The sequence below is a fragment of the Podarcis tiliguerta genome (assembly GCF_965153285.1).
Source record: "Podarcis tiliguerta genome assembly, chromosome: 1".
Taxonomy (NCBI): domain Eukaryota; kingdom Metazoa; phylum Chordata; class Lepidosauria; order Squamata; family Lacertidae; genus Podarcis; species Podarcis tiliguerta.
This window is the reverse complement of record NC_139534.1, coordinates 79,127,497-79,147,146: the sequence shown is the minus strand read 5'-3', so window position 1 is coordinate 79,147,146 and position 19,650 is coordinate 79,127,497. Positions and strand designations below refer to the sequence as shown.

Below are 19,650 nucleotides of genomic sequence, written 5' to 3'. Positions count from 1 at the left end.
GGATACATTGATTTGAAATTATAGTATTGATTTGTATTATATGTTGCCGATCAAGTAACCATTTTTTTTTTTTTTGCTTTTTTCTGTTTACCCTTAGAAAGCAATAACCCTGTCTTAAGAATAGCATTGCTTCAGTTTCACAAGCTGCCTCAGAGCTAATAGTCTTCTTTAGCCCAAACACTTGTATTCACCTAGTGACATGTTTGATCTTTTCTTCCCCTTTCAGCACCATAAAGGTAAAGGTAAAGGTACCCCTGCCCATACGGGCCAGTCTTGACAGACTCTAGGGTTGTGCGCCCATCTCACTCAAAGAGGCCGGGGGCCAGCGCTGTCCGAAGACACTTCCGGGTCACGTGGCCAGCGTGACATCGCTGCTCTGGCGAGCCAGAGCCGCACACGGAAATGCCGTTTACCTTCCCGCTAGTAAGCGGTCCCTATTTATCTACTTGCACCCGAGAGTGCTTTCGAACTGCTAGGTTGGCAGGCGCTGGGACCGAACAGCGGGAGCGCACCCCGCCGCAGGGATTCGAACCGCCGACCTTTCGATCGGCAAGCCCTAGGCGCTGAGGCTTTAACCCACAGCGCCACCCACGTCCCTTTCAGCACCATACCCCTATGCCAAACCACACTTTTAATACTTATATCACACTTTTATCATGCAACCTAGAGGTCGCTGTTCCACAAATGCAGGTCTAAAGAAGCCTTGGGCACACTGAACTAATTAAGCAATTATAGTTATTGTACATCCCCCCCCCCCCCGACTCAGCAAGGGTGACTTGTGCTTACTTCTGTGTATGGATTGCCTTTCTAAATTAGGTCCACATATGCAAAAGTGTGTTGTGCAAGATTTGTGTTTAATCAAAAATAGTAATAATCCTGAATTCAGCACCAAAAGATACAAAACTGAGGGAAACACATTTTGTGAACTTCTATGCTTCCTTGTTCCTTCTGTACACAAAGTGATGTTCATAATATTCAATTCTCCACCTCTTCCTTTTAAAACAACAAGCAACTTCTAACACTGACCTGCTCCTTTGGCATGCACAACTCTCTCAGGAATCCTCTCTCGGTCAAAGTGTGCCATCTCATCTGTGAAAACCACATCCTGAACCAAAAGGGGGCCTCGTGGACCCACCGTCATGACATTTAACTTGTCTCCCACTGGGTGACCCGCTCCGGTGGTCAAGGCATCTGGTTTCTAAATTCAAAAGAAAAATAAAATAAAATTAGGACACCAAAAACTACACAGTGCTATTACGTTTTTTGTGATTTAGTGAAAATGCTTATGGGTTAACTTGGCAGACGTATGGTGCTTCCTGACCACAGGGAGAATTGCTTCTGGCATTAAACAGTATTGTTTCATAACAGGAATTATTAGGAAAGGTAAAATTTGCAGGTAATAATAATAATCTAAATGTTAAATGGCCAACAGATGTGTGAAGGAGGAAAATCATTTCAAAGAGTTCTGATTATTAAATTGATTTTCAAGCAGAAATAACTGAAAAGAGTAGCACCAATTGCACCTCCAAGCTTGAATGTCATCAGATTTAGAAAGTGTATTAAGCATTTAACAGATTACAGTGTTACCTCGGGTTAAGAACTGAATTCGTCCTGGAGGTCCGTTCTTAACCTGAAACTGTTCTTAACCTGAGGTACCACTTTAGCTAATGGGGCCTCCCGCTGCTGCTGTGCAATTTCTGTTCGCATCCTGAAACAAAGCTCTTAACCTGAGGTACTATTTCTGGGTTCGTGGAGTCTGTAACCTGAAGCGTCTGTAGCCTGAGGTACCACTGTATGTAAATACAGTGGTACCTCGGGTTACATCTGCTTCAGGTTACAGACTCCGCTAACCCAGAAATATTACCTCGGGTTAAGAACTTTGCTTCAGGATGAGAAGAGAAATCGTGCAGCGGTGGTGCAGCGGCAGAAGGCCCCATTAGCTAGAGTGGTGCTTCAGGTTAAGAACAGACCTCCAGAACAAATTAAGTTCTTAACCCGAGGTACCACTTAACAAAATGGACTCAGACATGAAAAGTAATTGAATTCCCAATATAAATCATGAACACTACGCTGCTATTAGGTCCATCCCTAAGGCTAAATGTTTTCATAAAACTGATTTCCAAAGAAATCAGGTCGAACCACCTATACCTTCTCATATTACAAAAATGTCATCTTTATAGTTAGAATATAACTAAGAATATCATCTTACGATAAACACTTAAAACAAATAAAATGCCCAAAATAGGGTGTCTAAAGCACTATCTTAAAGCCATCTTCTTCTGGTCCAAAACCTATGTTAATTTTGTTTAATAAACAGCTGTCCAACACACTAAACCTAATGGAAAAATGTAAGAAGTCCCAGTACAATAATATAGAAAGTCTGGCATTCACAGCTGGCAAAGAGAACAGGTGGTTCAAAAGAGACTATCAGAAGTTTGGGGAGGTGGTTAATATATTGGAAGTCAGACACATGGAGGATAACAAGTGATGACACAAGCTTGACAACCAGGTGAATTATCTCAATCTTTGCCGATTAAATTAACAACAGTAACCTCGCATTAATTTTTAAGTGTCTCCCACAGCACCTACAGCTCCACCCGCTTGAGCACATTAGTCTTCTGGAATAACTACACAGGCGTGTTTTGGCACCTTGGCACCACCCATTCAGAGGATAAAAGGTGCCTTCGCTCCTTTACAGAGTATTTAAAAGGAAATTATATTTTCAACTCTCAGTTGTTTTAATCATGCATTAAGAACTACACCTAGATTCTTGATCTTACGACTACAAATACTCATTCACCCTAAGGGCATTGAGTAAGGCATTTAGAAAAAGGTTATTTCTAGCTTATACTTAACTTTCTGTTAAGTATAATTGTACGCATGTACTCATTGTCCAATATAATAAAGAGAAAACATTCTAGCACACCCAGCACTGCTAGTCTTGGGAAAATTGTAAGATGTGAAGAAACTTTAACAAATATGTCGTCATTAAGAAACGATTATTAAAATATGTACTGCAGTATTTAAATTTAGGTCTTAGTAGACCACAAGCTTAACATGAGTCAACAGTGTGATGCAGCAGTCAATGCTATTCTAGGCTACGTCAACAGAGGTACAGGGTCCCAATCAAGTTATAGTCCTGCTGTATTCTGCCTTGGTCAGGTCACACCTGGAGTACTGTGTCCAGTACTGGGCATCACAATTTAAGAAGCTGGGTTGGCAGAGGGCGGCATCCAAGATTATCAAGGGTCAGAAAACCAAGCCTTATACGAAATGGTTGAGGGAGCTGGTATGTTTAGCCTGGAAAAGAAGAGACTGAAAGGAGACATGATAGCCACCTTCAAATGTTCCATGGAAGATAGAGCAAGCTTTTTCACACCTGATCCTGAGGCTAGGGCCCCAACCAATGGATTCAACTTACAAGAAGGGAGATTCCGACTAAACATTAGGAATAACTTTCTGACAATAAGAGCTGTTCAACACTGGAACAGATTCCCATGAGAGCTGATGGACTCTCCTTCCTTGGAGGTTTCTAAGCAGAGGTTGGATGCCTATCTATCATGAATGCTTCAGTTGAGATTCCTGTATTGCAGGGAGTTGAACTAGATGATCCTTGGGATCCCTTCCAACTACAATTCTAAGATTCTTTGAAATATTTGAGCCCCCAAAATTGATAAAAGAGCGTGCTAAAAGTTAAGAATTAGCAGTTGTAATTTTTAAAGACATGTTTGTTCCAAAAAGCAGCCACAGAAAAAATACACATGGAAATAGAAAAGCAATAACTGACCTCCTAGAAAGAAAAACTCAGAGCCAAACTATACATGATGCTGATTGTGACTTTGCAATTTATGTACACTTTTCAAAAACAAAAATATCAGGTGCGGGGGGGGGGGTTAGCATGGGAAGTTAACCTTTGTGTCCTTTGGCCTCATCCTTTTGAAACTCACTTGTTTGAAGCTGCCATTTGCATTGGGAGGAAATCCTTCATTGGCACCAAACTCCCTCTCCCACTTGTCATGATCCAGATAATGATCACTCCCATGAAATAGCTACTACTATCTGAGCCCCATCATATGTATCTCTCATTGTAAGCTACTCTGGACAGGCTATGGCCGATGGGAGTTTCAGTCAATTCCCAAACGTATGGAGCAATGTATGGATGCCAGAAGTTAAGAATTGCTAGAAGTTAAGAATATGGATGCTAGAAGTTAAGAAGTTAAGAAACGGATGGAGCAACCTATTTTGGTCAACCTGTCTTGAATGACAACTGCAGTCATGCCATAAAAACCGGTTGTGTGAAATCATGTATTCCTTACGTAAAACAGGACTATGGCGAAGGTCACATAAAACAAGGCAAGCAGCATTATGTGCTTCTGTGCAGTTTCATGCAGCATACCTTAAAAGGGTGCTGGTGTATCAAAGTAATGTTCTGTGGACTGGACAACACCTTTCGGATTAAGGGTAGATAACCCTTTCACATTTAATAAGCTCTTTCAAGGAGAACAGTAGAAGCACATTATTTGTTAGAATGTAATGAAATCTTTGCAAGAACCTGGCTCAAATTTCAGATAGAAAGCAGTTTATACTTATCCACACATAGAAAGAAAATGTGTTGCATTCACTGCAATCAGAAACCAGGGTCTGTTTCTTTAAAAGGAGCTAACAATCACAGAAACGTTACTCAGTCTAAACTGTCATGAAAATGTTTGCAGATCATCCAGATTCCAGTAGCCAAGAGTTACAAATAGCTACTTAGTTACACAGTGTTAAGTGACCTGGTTCTTGTTCTGCACCATCTGACATCTTTTTTCAATCTGAAAGAATTGTAGGTTCATTTGACAAATTTCTTTGTGTCACTTACTATAGTTTGAAGTGGAGAGGGTGGGGGGAATTGTAATAGCAAAATACATGAAGATGCAGGCAAGATGCCTGGAGAAGTTCATGCCACAACTTGCCCTCTTGATCTATGCCTATATTGACTGGCAATGGCCAACTAGGAAACATTTGCCAACCTTATCGGGGTGTTTGTAAAGGCATCTTTCTTACAGCAGCATTTTCCAATGGTCCTGGAGAAAGCAGACATTTCCTTTTTTAAAAAAAAAACCAACACTGTTGGAGCCTAGATATTTATGCAATTGGCGCCGACGTTTCCAGTCTGATCTTTAAAGGTGGATTAAGTGTCATTCTGGATCTTTTCTCAGCCTGGTTTCAGGATAAGCTTTGAAACCGAGATTGTCTTGGCTCCTGGCATTTACCAGGAAACAAACAGGGAGAGTCTGATCCTGTTGATTTTTCTGTACTCCACAGTGGTTCATTAGAGATATCATTAAGGGTACAGAGTGGTATCTCTGGTTACATACGCTTCAGGTTACAGACGCTTCAGGTTACAGACTCCGCTAACCCAGAAATATTACCTCGGGTTAAGAACTTTGCTTCAGGATGAGAACAGAAATCGTGCTCCGGCGGCGCGGCAGCAGCAGGAGGCCCCATTAGCTAAAGTGGTGCTTCAGGTTAAGAATGGTTTCAGGTTAAGAACGGACCTCCGGAACAAATTAAGTACGTAACCAGAGGTACCACTGTACAGTGAAGTTCCTCCAGTCATGTTACTGAGAGAGGTTGTTGAAGAGTTTCTGGTAATGAAGGCTGCCCAAGCTCCAAATGATTGTCCATTTATGTGAACTTATTATCCCCATGACATTGTGACCACTGTGAAATCAAAAAAGTTTTCTAATAAACAACATTTAGCTCTAGGGTGTTGGGTATTCAAAAGAAAACCAACTTAAAGCATGTCACAAGATTTAGGCGAGAACAATATTGCTTGTTATACAGCAACTCATAATCAATTCACCCAATAGCTCTAAATTAGGTATGGCAAAGTTGGCAGAGAAACGCATAACTTGTAACCCACACTCTGAAAAATAATCAGCACTGAGTCAAATGACAGCAATGCATTTTCTGCTCGCACAATGTTAGTGTTTGTGTGTACATCTTTGTGTGCTTGCAACAAACATACTTTTTGGATAGTACACATATGAGCTAACCCTTTCATCCATCTCTACCCCTTTCTCTTTCTATCCATAACTGTTTAGGTTACCGGTGCTTTCTCTGGTGCTGTGAAAGAATATCAAGACAGAGAGAAATCGCTCAACCTCCAAACTATAGATCCTGATTTTAGCACTGGTGTAGCTGTAGTTGATTTTCCCATTTGTGATGCAGTTCTATAGACACAACAGGCAATGTAACTCTCCAACAGTTTGATTTCATCTCCAAAAGGCGCACTCCTCCATTGTGTCCCAAGACAGACAGATGGAAGCTCTTAACCAAATTCAGCTGTTCTCCATCAGAAGATGACTTTACAGTCACGGTGTAAAAAAGTATTCGGACCAGAGTGGTCTAATTTTAATCAATGTGATTTAATTTAGTGGTTTAAATAAGCAAGACAAAATTTAAATATCTAATTTAAATTAAGTTCTCCATTTGCATGCATATCTTCTTTCGTTACTACAACAAATAAAACACAACTTTACACTGACATACTTAGAAGCATAATCCAAAATGTTTATTATATACTTTTTGCACTCCTAATTACATGGATGTAGGACTGCAACCTAAAATCCCGCACACACTTACCTGCAAGTAAGTGCTGTTGAACTTGGTGGAACTTACTTTTGAACACTAACACATGCATGCATAGCATACTATACGATAAGTCCAATGGAAAACAACAGTAGCAGCTAATATGGAAGCAGGTGTTAAAAATGAACAACAGTAGAGCATGGCTGGCAGAAAGGTGCTCATCATACACAAAACAGCTGAACTCTGGGTATTTACAGCTTAAAGCTGATCTAATTTCTATCCCTTCATACACTCTCATCTACATTTGTAGAGTTTCTTAAAAAGCAAAAGTGACATGCCCTGACACTCGTGTGGATCAGACGAAGGATTCATCTGTATCTACTCTCTGACCAGTTACTGTAGTCTTCAGCAACAATGAGTCAATAATGGGGTTAGTCTGCAAAACAGTAACTAAGAGGCCAGGGCTACAACTTCATTACAGAAACAGAAATTGTAAAAACAGTATTTGAAGCTGTTTGCATCTAAATTAAATGACTGATGTTTTACTGCATTTTTAATATTTTGTTGGGAGGCGCACAGAGTGCCTGGGACAACCCAGTCAGATGGATGGCATATTATTATTATTACCTTGATACCTTCCTATCACATTGTCTAATTTCAAACAAGCTTCAAATTCATGGTTTGAAGAATCACTGTTTATTTTTATTTCATAAAATTTACATACTACTTGATTGGGGGCAGGACGGGAATCTCTCAAAGCAATTATAGAACTGTGACATTTGACATATCCTATTCTTCTCCACTGCCTACATGCCCATTTCTTTTTTTTTAGCACCAACCATAGTTCACCACAATAGCAAATATAGATAGATAGATAGATAGATAGATGATAGATAGATAGCCTTCATCCTCCTAAAGAGAATACTGAAACTGTAAACAAGAACAGAAAGATAAGCATGCAAATCCAAATCATGGTCCAAGTTGAACCACAGGATCCAACTATCAGAATTATTAACTAGCTCCAGTTAGTTTCCATCATGTTTTGCAACAAAATTATTAACCAGCCCAGTACATTTCAGTGCTGCTTCATAACAAGAACATATGGTTGTGAAACCTGTTTCAAAGGTCCCTTTCGATGTCTTCTTGTATAGTGGTACCTCGGGTTACAGACCCTTCAGGTTACAGACTCCGCTAACTCAGAAATAGTACCTCAGGTTAAGAACTTTGCTTCAGGATGAGAACAGAAATTGTGTGGCAGCAGCGGGAGGCCCCATTAGTTAAGTGGTAGCTCAGGTTAAGAACAGTTTCAGGTTAAGAATGGACCTCCAGAACGAATTACGTTCTTAACCCAAGGTACCACTGTATGCCTCCTTCTGGCAACTCCTGCAGCCCAGCTGGTGCCAAATGTATTGTTTGCTTTTCTCCTTTGGACCACACAATTGAGGCTGAAAGTGGGGTCTTATCATTTGGGCAGCCTAGGACCTCCATATATACTGCCCAGGCCTGCATCCTGGAAAGCTCACTTCAGTGCTGCCAATGCAGCAAAAACAATGTGGGAGGGAAGGAGGCAGCAGTTAGACACAGCAGGCACTCTAACTCTTCAGAGGTGTGACTTTACCCCTGAAGGTGCACTGTTCCATTGTCTCCTGAGATGCCAGCAACTCACCACTTCACTAACCTCTCATTGCTTGTAGCCCCCTGAGCTCAGTTACTTTTTCTTTGTGCCATTTCATATTGATTCCTGTACAAATCACTGGCATTCCCTCTTATTTCTTTTGAGACTACTGCCACTGATTGTGTCTCCATTTTCTACTGTCTTTCCTATTGTTGGCCAGATAAGCTAGGAAACTGTGTAATCAGCACACATTCACACATTGGCATTAACAACTGCTATTGATCTCAGTGAGGGAATTAAGTATGTTCTTAAGCTCCTTCCATCGAAATCAAAGGAGCAGGGGAAGTGCTTCACTTTGGGTGGGTTGTACCTGGTCTTGTACTTTAGTACCTCTCTATCTAAAATGGCACACTAAACAACTTGCTATATTTGACTCTGTATCTCTAATTGCAAATGAGTACATTACTCTCCCTGATAGAAATAACATAGTAAGATAGGTTTCTCGCAAGTTCAACTTCCATCATGATTAAACCTTGCAGGATTATTGCAGTTCTTGATAACACTTTGCTAACTGCTCCACCCTTTAGCAATGGAAATCCTTTTGGCAGACAGCTAGTGCTGCGTGCCATGATAAACAAACCAATCCCAACCTCCAGAGATTATGGATGTTAAATTTTGTTTTTGCAGCAAAAGCAGCACAGGAACACAGCCCAAAGGGCAACAGTATCATTTTCTTATCCGATCGTCGATCCATGATACAAACAGAAATCCTTGGCTAGGGGCATTTCAAGCTTGCACTTTTGCCACCCTTTGCACAACCTACTTAGCAGCGCCCCTTCCAAAGTGCAATGTTGCACAAGAGGGACAGAAAGCAACGCTGGACAAGAGCTCCTCCGCCGCCTCTACTTTTGGAGAGGGGATTCGGGGCAAACAATGCTGGCATATGGCATTGCAACACTACAGAGCGGCGAAAGCTACGCCTGCCATAATGTCAGAGCCACAGAAGTCCCATACCCTTCAACACTGCTCGCACACCCCCGCAGCCTCTCAGAACGTGGTCGCGCCCGCCGAACAGCCCGCCGAATGCAGACCCGATACGTAGCGACCGAGCGCGGGATGGAACGTGCCAATGGCTTTATGAGGGGTGGGTGTCCCTTCTGTACCTGCGAGCCCCGCAGATCCTGCCAGCGCTTCATCTGCTCCGCTGCATTGTCTCGGCTGCCCGCCATTTTGTGCCACTTGGGCGAGACCCCTGCCGCGACGCGCGACGACTTTCGGCACCGACGAGCTCCTGTGAGGGAGGCGAGTTTCTGCTGAGGAGCGCGATTCACACACACACACCCGCGACCAGCAAGTACAAGCCTCCCGGTCCACCTCCGAGGCGGCAGAGAATCCGAGAACGAAAGCAAACCCGAGGCATGCCAACTGCCTTCAATATAGACCCGCCTTTCTCAGTCCCGATTGGCTAGGTTTCTTCACCGAAGCCCTTCTCGAATGCTTATTGGGAGTCGGGCGAGTTAGAGGCGCGGAAAAGATGCCGAAAAGCAAGAGCTTGCGAGGAGGAGGAGGAGTCAGGAAGGGCAAAGGGTGTGAAGAGAAAAGTGGTTTGGCAAAGGGCTCTGAGGAGCCCGGAGGGGAAAGCTGGAAGCGGGATACAGAGCGGAAAATGGGGGCGGGAAGGCTTATAGGGTTGAAGAGGAGAAACGGCAGCAAAACATCTTCTTCCTCTTGCCCATGTGTACTCTTAAAAGAAACAAAAGCAATTATCCCTTTGCTCATTGAGGGGAAATTGTGAGTAGACGTGTCTGGAATTGCAGCTTTACAGTTTTCAATTTACACTTAAGGATCAAAGGCGGAGAGGTCAGCACAAGGTTATGGATAAGCCTGCAGCAATCTCCCTTTGGAGAGAGGATGCATGGCGGAACCCAAGAGAGAAGAGCTCATCTCTGGGAGGCTCGCTGGAACAATCCTCCCTTCCACCCCAGGCTCCTTCAAGAAAGCAAAAGGAGGCTGCTCTTTGCAGAAAAGCCCTCGTCTTCTGCAGACCTCGACCCCCTGTCCCACTCCCCTCTCGGTGTGGAGAGAGAGATGCTCCAAAAGTAGCATAGGAAACATAGGACGCCGACTAACACAGACTAAGTCAGACCCGTGAGGGCTACTCTTTCCTTTTCGAAATTAAAAATCTTTGTAAGCAGCTTACACAGTGAGACATAGCCCTGTGTTTCTTCAAGCTCGCACAGCCACCCACCCCAAACTGCTTTTCTGATCTACGCAGTGAAAAGAAACGCTGTCTCTATATCTTCCTATCCAGGGGTTAAAAAGTCTAGCTTACTGTTACAACTAGCTGCACAAAGGTTGCATTGTGCAAAGAACACGAACAGATGGCAGAGAAAAGCCTTTTTAGCATATAAGCAGTGAAGAATAATACTATAAAAAAACCATGTAAGCCCACTTAATTTGTAGTTTTAAGCCTAAAGCAGCAGGAGCAAAAACTAAAGGTGCAAGGGTCTGTTTTTCTGTGGTTTACTGTCCCCTCTGTGGTTTATTGTACAATACAGTCAAGGTAAAGGGTAAAGGGACCCCTGGCCATTAGGTACAGTCGTGGCCGACTCTGGGGTTGCGGCGCTCATCTTGCTTTACTGGCCGAGGGAGCCAGCATTTGTCCGCAGACAGCTTCTGGGTCATGTGGTCAGCATGACTAAGCCGCTTCTGGTGAACCAGAGCAGCGCACGGAAACACCGTTTACCTTCCCGCCGGAGCGGTACCTATTTATCTACTTGTACTTTGACTTGCTTTCGAACTGCTAGGTTGGCAGGAGCAGGGACCGAGCAACAGCAGCTTACCCCGTCGCGGGGATTCGAACCGCCGACCTTCTGATCGGCAAGTCCTAGGCTCTGTGGTTTAACCCACAACGCCACCCGCATCCCCACAATCATGGTACACCCGTCCTATAGGGAGAAAAATAATGAGCATACGTAAGTAGATGATAACTTGACAAAAACACCCAGAATGCCACAATAATTTCTTCTTGACATCAACAAGCAAATGTAATTCTATACTTTCATTAGTGGCATATTACTAGCAGCCATAAGTTTAGTTTATCTGTCAGAAAGTATGTCAGGGTGAAATTGGTTTCATGGCTTATTTTGTATGTAGCATGAAACACTCCTTATCCAGAGTATAAGATGGCTCTTTAATACACCTAAAACTTTTAACTCTAGTAGGTGGAGCTAATCTCTTCTTGCTTGAAACACTAATTATGAAAAATTATCATTATAGCCTGTCTCTATTTGCATAACACTGGTTATTCTTGAAGCACATATTCTTATATCACTGTGTACACAGAGCTAAACATGCAATCATAAGTCAAGAACTTTCCGTTGCTAGGCAGAAACTCTTCCCTGCCACCCTTTGCATGGTTGCCAGATTCAGTTCATGATTAACTGTGTTAGATGTATGTAATACAGGATTTGGAAGGTGCATTTTTTCATCTATTTTGTGAGCATCACTTTATACAGGTTTGAAGTGCAGTCAAATGGCCACCTGGATACACATGTGCCTCACTAAATCTGCACCTAGGTTTGTATGTATCGACTGAATTATTCATATGCAGCAGCATCCAGTGCCACCCTATGCTTGTAAGGCAGCTTCTTGGATCTGTACTCTTTGCTCATGCTCATCACCATTCACTGCAGATTTATATACAGTGGTGCCCCGCAAGACGAATGCCTCGTAAGACGAAAAACTCGCAAGACGAAAGAGTTTTCCGTTTTCTGAGTTGCTTCGCAAGACGGAGTTCCCTATGGGCTTGCTTCGCAAGACGAAACGTCTTGCGCCTTTTTTTTAAAAAAACCGCCAATGCATTCCTATGGGAAACTGTCTATACACATTGGTGCTTCGCAAGACGAAAAAACTCGTAGAACGAAAAAACTCGCAGAACGAATTAATTTCGTCTTGCGAGGCACCACTATATATGGAAGAAGAGGACTGCATGGGCTAACTAAACACGTTTTGGCATGATGGTTTTGTAGTGCTAGACTTACTAATACCTACCAAAATAGAAATATGATGATCTCACAGTGAAGTACACAGTGAAGTATGTATGTATGTATGTATGTATAGAGAGAGAGATGTATGGCAGCACATTAACAAAGGTCTCTAAGTGAAATACAATAAATAACAAAACAATTTTAATACCTGCTAGACATAACACCCAAAGCAACAAACAAAATTAATTACACACTGCCAGAGTAGACACTGGTATCTTTTTAATGCTCTTTTCACTACTGGCAATTTTAGAGAAAGACTTTTCAGATGTTTCCACACTGTATTTGTAATAAAACATACTTTATGCTTACCATGTGAACCTCCCTCCAATCTATTAAAAGTTCACCCCAACCTCTTATCACCTCTCTCAAAACACCCACGTGAGCACTGTACTGGCACCACTGCCCTTCGTTGCCTTCACACTGTAAGTGGCAGTGATGCAACTGTCAGAAGGGTGTGTCCACATCCATGCTGCACTGGACTGGCTGCTCCTGGTGTGAGTGAAAGAGACTAGCAAGAATCCAGAGAGTTACTGACACTCCTGCAAGAGGCTAGCCTAAAAACATTTCTGAGTTTTATCACATCATATACAACTTTGAAATTTAAACAGCATTTTGCTACTTATTTGCTTTAAAACATTCCTATCCTGCCTCTCCCCAGAGTCTATAGAGTGTAACAGAAATTAAAACCATACTACGCACACTCATGAAGAAAAACAAGGCTGTAATACTATACCCAATCCAACAGGATTTAGACTTGCTTGGTATTGCACTGCTAAGCTCCTTTTGGCTCAAAGGAAAATTCCACCGGTCTTTGTATTCTGACCAACTGTGAGGTGTATTTAACACTTAAACAGACTAATTTAAAGAGCATGCATTTGTAGAAACTCAAAATACCTGATGTTAAGAGTGTTGGACTAAGAGTGTTGGAACCCTGGGAGACCCTGCCCAGTCATGAAACTCACTGAGTGACTTTTCCTATAGCAGCGGGTATGAATATAAATCTGGATAACGATATAAAATTAAGTAACTATAAATCTAGCCATAAGTTATTTTAATAATAACCTTTATGCAACTGAAATCAACCAATATAAACACCCATAACTGCATTCATATTCTTTTAATGGAATCTATCACAAGTCACAAATATTTTATCCAACTGCATATTGTATACGTATCTAATATGTACATAATTTATGACTGCAGTACTCTGTTAACTATAATAGGAGGCTAAATGTAGCCAACAGCTATTTATGGCAACTCACCAGGAGCTTGATAACTCACCTAGTTTTCCTGCCTGGTTGTGATTAGGAAAAAAACAGGATGTGACCAAGCACATCATGTGACCACTATACCATATCATGGTATAGTGTCTACCACAGACACTAACCAATTTCTCATAAACAACTGTAGATCAGAGTATACCTCATTAGATGTATGTAATCCAAAACTGACAGACACATATACACAATGGCAATAGAGGGGAGTCAATGGGAAACAAAATTAAAAAGAACAGACATATCTCAAAAAGCTATTGACAAGAAAATATTGTTGATAACACACATATCCTGGTGTCAGCAAACTAATGTACCATTGCTACAATCTGTAATCTGAAGCAAGTGGAACTGAATATCATGTTGTCTACTTTCAAGTTTGGTAAATCACAAACTATGCACATTTGCTCAGGTCCTAACAACCTCTGAACTAGTAAATCATATGTAAGTAACTTTGTATCCCAACCCACCTTCTTCAATATACTGCTGAAACAACATTTTTGAATTTATAGCATAAATCATGTCAACACTTCTAAAAGTAAACAGGCAGCGCATGAATGTTACATGGGCAAGAATAGTAACTAGCACTTAACTGATTGTATGTGGGGTTTTGTTTTAGTTCTGTTTTTAAAAAAGAATTGTGTGTTTTACAGTAGTAATATTAAGGCCTAATGAGCCTCTGCTAGCGTTGTTGCTCCCACGTCATGGAACATCGTCCAACAGAGATCCAGCAGGTACCCTTGACTTTCAGGCTTCTCTTGAACAGCTTTTTATGCCGACAGTCCTTAATGGCTCTTTAATTTTTAGATTTTTAATTAGCCAATCACTTTATTTTTTTTAATTGTATTTCAGGTTTTAATGTTGTGCATTGCCCTGATGTTTTACGATATGGCGGCACAGAAATACTTTTATAAACACATGTGTGTGTATTGTATTGTATTCTAACACTGATAAAAACAGTATTTATTGATCAGTTATAATATATAGGTTCTGCCCATTTTGCTTCTTTAGGTGAAGATTAATCAGGAACTGTTGAAGAGACATTGCTCCCCAACTGACCTTTATCATGCTATATTATCTTTTGAAACCCCCTTAATTCGGTTGATTGTTGTACTTACCGTATTTTTTGCTCTATAAGACTCACTTTTTCCCTCCTAAAAAGTAAGGGGAAATGTGTGTGCGTCTTATGGAGCGAATGCAGGCTGCACAGCTATCCCAGAAGCCAGAACAGCAAGAGGGATTGCTGCTTTCACTGCGCAGCGATCCCTCTTGCTGTTCTGGCTTTTGAGATTCAGATTTTTTTTTTCTTGTTTTCCTCCTCCAAAAACTAGGTGCGTCTTGTGGTCTGGTGCGTCTTATAGAGCGAAAAATACGGTATATCCTACTCTTCTATTTGGGAGCGCAGAGCAGCTTGCATGTGAGCCCCAGTGCCCTAATCTTCACCATACTTGGGTAGTTTGCACACTATTTAGCAGTTTTGAAGTGTTTTGCCTTGGGCTGCTGTTTTGGGGACAGACACCTGCCTTGGCTAGGCAAAACTAATTATGTGTTCCTTTGCCTCCTGCCCATATCACCTTTGCTTGGATAATGAAAAGATACCTTTAGGGCTGTCTAATCCAACACCCATGAACAGCCATTTACAACTTGTTCTAGGCATGAACTGTTTTAGACAAAAACATAAGGGGAGAGAAAGTTTCATAAGATTTCTTTTGCCACTTAGGGTTGATATTGGAAAGTGCTTTCTAGGTGGATGCAGCAAAAGCACCTATAATGAATGAATTCTGTGTTCTCTCAGCTTGCTGCAACCTGCCCAGGCCCCACAGCTTGGGATAGGCCCACAAACCCCAGCTTTTTAAAGAGCACAGGGGTCTTTAGTAGGAAGGAGGTTTTATATATATATATATATATATATATATATATATATATATATATATGTTGCTAATTTGTGCAATAAAATATGTAATTATCTGCAGCTGTGGGTAATAACAGGTTTTGAAGTAAGTTTGGGTTTTTAAATAAGATTTTGAGAAAGCTTTTTGTGATACAGTAAGATAAAAGAAGCTAATTTAGATAAAAAAAAAGAGAAAGGAAAAAGCAGAGTCTGCTCTCAAAGGAAGCTCTCAACCCTTAACATTACAGACCTCATATTTACTTTCAGACTTATTAACTGAAGGAGAGAAGCAGGCTGTGATTTCTGCTTTCAAAGCAGGCACTGGCACCAACTTCAAACCGCGAACTACATGAGATGAACTCTCCACATTCGGTTGTCAGAGGAATGGAATATCTACTCTTGATTTACATACCACCCAGTTATCTTACCTGAGATGATTCATCCAACAGGGCAGGGGCTTCTCTGATTCCATACGTAATAACATTTAACTGAATTCAGAGGGACCCTCCTGTTTTCACTACTCTTGCTAACAAGTCTGTACATTAAAAAACAGCCTTGCAAATAAAACTAGATGAGAGTGGATAAAATGGAACTAAATCCAGATTTGAGGGTGAGTTCAAACGGCCAAGTTTATGATGTAAAAGTACCATTGTGTTAGTTATTCCTAGCTGCCCACGTGGCAGCTGTCTCTAGGAGGGTCTTTACCGCCTTGAGCTGGTTCACCAGCTATACCACCTCTTTAATTAACTAGAGCCAAAAAAAATTTGTGCATTTTCAAACTTGTCGTCTGCTCCCCAGAGTAAGTTTTCTAAATCTCTCACAAGTGAAAATACACTCTTTTCAGTGGCGCTGAACACGAAGTTCAAAAGACTTTGAAAGCTGTGTTAATTAATAAGCTGCTTATACAATCAAGTCCAATTGATTGCTGCCATCTTTGTCACTGGAAATACACAGCACATTATCACACGGAGAAGAAAACAAAAAGAAAGTCACTCATCACCCTAATTTTTAACAACTACTAATCTCTGTCCTCCACTTTTACCTGTACCGTGTCTATTTCCAGCAGATAAACATCAGTAGTGACAAGTATCAATTAAGCAGCTCAGGTGCAGTCTCAACTGATTTTTTTTTTGGGGGGGGGGGGAGATGCACCAAATGATATACCAAATGGCTAGTGACGTGTTGATCTAAATTGCTTACAGCTATTCTCTATAGCTTACAGCTGCAGCTGCATGTGGTGCATATTCCAGTTATCTTCTGTAGGGTTATTTGTGTATGTCTCTGAATAAGATTCTGCTCCTTATTCTTGGAACTACCTCCTAGTTTGCATTAATGAAGACCATTAAATATGAAAGATACTGAAGCATTTTCTCTACAGAGGGATGAAGAAACACTAAGTAAACAATACAAAGTTTTGAGTGCTCACTTGAAGGTGTGGTTGCTTCTCAACACTGCCCAACCTTTTGCACGGTTTGCAGATCTGACCTACATTCTACAGAGAGGTTTCACACATGAGCTGTTATCAAAGCACTGTAAAAATGTATTATAGCTATATAACCACAACCATTTTCCTGGATTAAATACAGTGATAAACAGCAAGCTTGTGCATGCTTTAAAATTAAAAAAGGGGGAAAACATTATGACTGTGTTTCCAAATCCCAGAACAGGACTATGTTCCCCCCAAAAGAGAGTTTATCATTCTTGAGGGATCACAGAAGTGGTGTTATTGATAAAGGGGTGGATATTTCAGGACAGGCATCTAACTGCAAAACTATAGTAGATGTCTGGGTCACGTTGTAGCAGAGAGAGATATTTTTTACCAATTGCAACTTCAGACAGGAGTGGGGAGAACAGTGCATATTTCCCTTTTTTATACAGCTGCTAAATGGTACAAGAAACTTGTCCCTTGCACCAGGATGTCCTTTGACAACAGTGTAGCTGTTGCCTCTACACAAACATAGCAACGTGAGCCTCCTCTGAAGAATACATGCATACCAATTCATTACATGAGAACCAGCTACTGCATTCCAGGCAGTATATGAGTCTAATATATCTAGGGTTCTTCACATAAAAACAGGGATTTCAAAAATTAATTGCCCAGACTCTTTTGCTTGTTTTCATTGCTGTTGGAAAGCATTAAGTATTTCACAGATGTAAATGACAGGTTCTCAACTAATCCATGTTTCATTTTAGGTCAGTGAATGAAATGCATTTTCTGTGGGAAATGTATCAAGATAATCCACCAAGCAGCTCGGTATCTGAAAGACCTGTGGTGCTGAACTGCTTAACTTTATCTCACTAGCTAATTAAGAGAGCTCATGAGTCATTATATCAATCAATACCTTGTCTAGGTGCGGCTATTTCTTTTGTAACATCCTCCAACACAATCAGACACGTACTTGGAACTAGGACACATGGGTAATTTGTGTATTCTGCATTAGGGAAGAGCTGCTGCAGCAATTCAGTCTTGTTTGATAGGATGAAGGTGCATAACTACTTGGCAATGACAGGAGAGGGAGGAAGTCTTTATAAGTGATTTTTCATTAAAAGATCTATTCATATGTAGCTCATCTTTGCAAATGAATGAACCGTATGCAGAATGATAAGCAAGCAAAGTGTATGAATTTGAGGTGAGTTACTCAGGATAATATCTCACTGGGTACTGCAGTCCAGTCCATGACTGGCTGCTGCTTTGAACCCAAGCTTGCTGAAGCTGTGAGGGGAGAAACAAAAGACCCTCCTGGGTGTACTCCCTTCACTTAAGCTTTCCAGGTGAAAATATGTGTCAATAAATCATATTTCTAAGACACTCCAGACTCCGCTGTGCCTTGATTTTCCAGTGGAAACCAACCAGACACCTAAAACCGCCTCAAATCTGGCTTATATATGACATCCTTTCAAATATATAAAAGGATGTCATATAGAGGAGGGAGAAAGGTTGTTTTCTGCTGCTCCAGAGAAGCGGACACGGAGCAATGGATCCAAACTACAAGAAAGAAGATTCCACCTAAACATTAGGAAGAACTTCCTGACAGTAAGAGCTGTTCGACAGTGGAATTTGCTGCCAAGGAGTGTGGTGGAGTCTCCTTCTTTGGAGGTCTTTAAGCAGAGGCTTGACAACCATATGTCAGGAGTGCTCTGATGGTGTTTCCTGCTTGGCAGGGGGTTGGACTCGATGGCCCTTGTGGTCTCTTCCAACTCTATGATTCTACTTGGCAGAGAATGGGGTGGCAGGCAACACTACGCTTTCAAACTAGAAGCTTTACCAAAATAAAGTATATTTTCTTTTCTTTACTTTCTCCCAACTTCTAAGATGCCTAGGAGTCTTTAAGAGAACTAGGTACAGTTACAGCTTATCAACTCTCCCCATAGCTAGGAAATTACTAGTCAGCCAAAATCTCCAAACCTCCAAAAGGCATTTCTGCTTGCTGGGTGGAAGTATCACCCTTCTCCTCCCTCTGTTCTGAAGGTTCTCCTGACCTTCTCAAGCAGATTTGGGAAGGTTGAGGGTGTGGGGAGAGAAAAGAAGGACAAGTCCTATTTCTGGTTGCACCAGTTTCTGCTAGAGCCGTGATTTTCAAACTTTTTTCTCTGGGCCATACTTTCAGAATAAAAATTTGCTCACACCACACTGAATTTTTTTTTTTGCAAGAAATACATTGGAAAACAAAAAGAAACAACTCCTAGCAGTGCTAATATAGATTACAACTACTTTATAATATGATTGTGGGGCATCCAGAAAGTATAAAACAATGCAGCTACATAATAACATGATTCATTCCCAAAACATACCATAATTACAAAGGTGAGCATATGTGGCAATATAAGGCAAGGAATCTTATTGGACCTATCAGTAAATCTGCTCTTAAGATACAGCAGATATCCCAGTGTTAGTGGACAATGATAGCATCTACTTGAGAAAGCTGCCCTGCCACACAATTATTGCTAAGTCATACAGTCATGTGGACGGTTATGCAATCTCATATCAACATATATCATTCTGGTTTCATTTTAAGAGTTTCAGTTGGCTGTCAACAGAGAATACTTAAATGCTTCATCAGATTAGACTTCAAGACAACAATATGTTCGTTGCTGAAAGAACATACCGTACATACAAGACGTACAAGCTACATGTTTATATTTATTAGCTCTCAACATTGCATTGCATTGTTTTGTTACTTTAAAAAGATTTATACTCTGCTTTTCTTACAAAATGTATGACAAGTGAAGGAGCATGTTAAGTGACCT

The 19,650-nt window shown here is 41.2% G+C and overlaps 1 protein-coding gene and 1 long non-coding RNA gene across 4 annotated transcripts in view; both read right to left on the bottom strand.

Moving 5' to 3' along the window:
- Positions 1-19,650, bottom strand: part of LOC310682804 — a 100,455-nt gene that overhangs the window by 25,535 nt on the left and 55,270 nt on the right. The gene's annotated exons all lie outside the window — the stretch shown is intronic.
- Positions 1-19,650, bottom strand: part of CAT (catalase) — a 42,268-nt gene that overhangs the window by 10,738 nt on the left and 11,880 nt on the right. The window contains exons 1-2 of one of the 3 annotated variants that reach the window (XR_014509692.1): positions 9,355-9,645; positions 1,027-1,198 (exon numbers count right to left, since the gene is read on the bottom strand). Coding sequence is in view for 2 of the 3 variants with exons in the window: in XM_083434260.1 (XP_083290386.1) it covers positions 1,027-1,198; positions 9,355-9,420 (238 nt within the window). In the remaining variant the exon portion in view is untranslated. Of the gene's footprint in view, positions 1-1,026; positions 1,199-9,354; positions 9,650-19,650 lie in introns of those variants that run through there. The other 2 variants (XM_083434260.1, XM_083434261.1) reach the window with 2 other exon arrangements.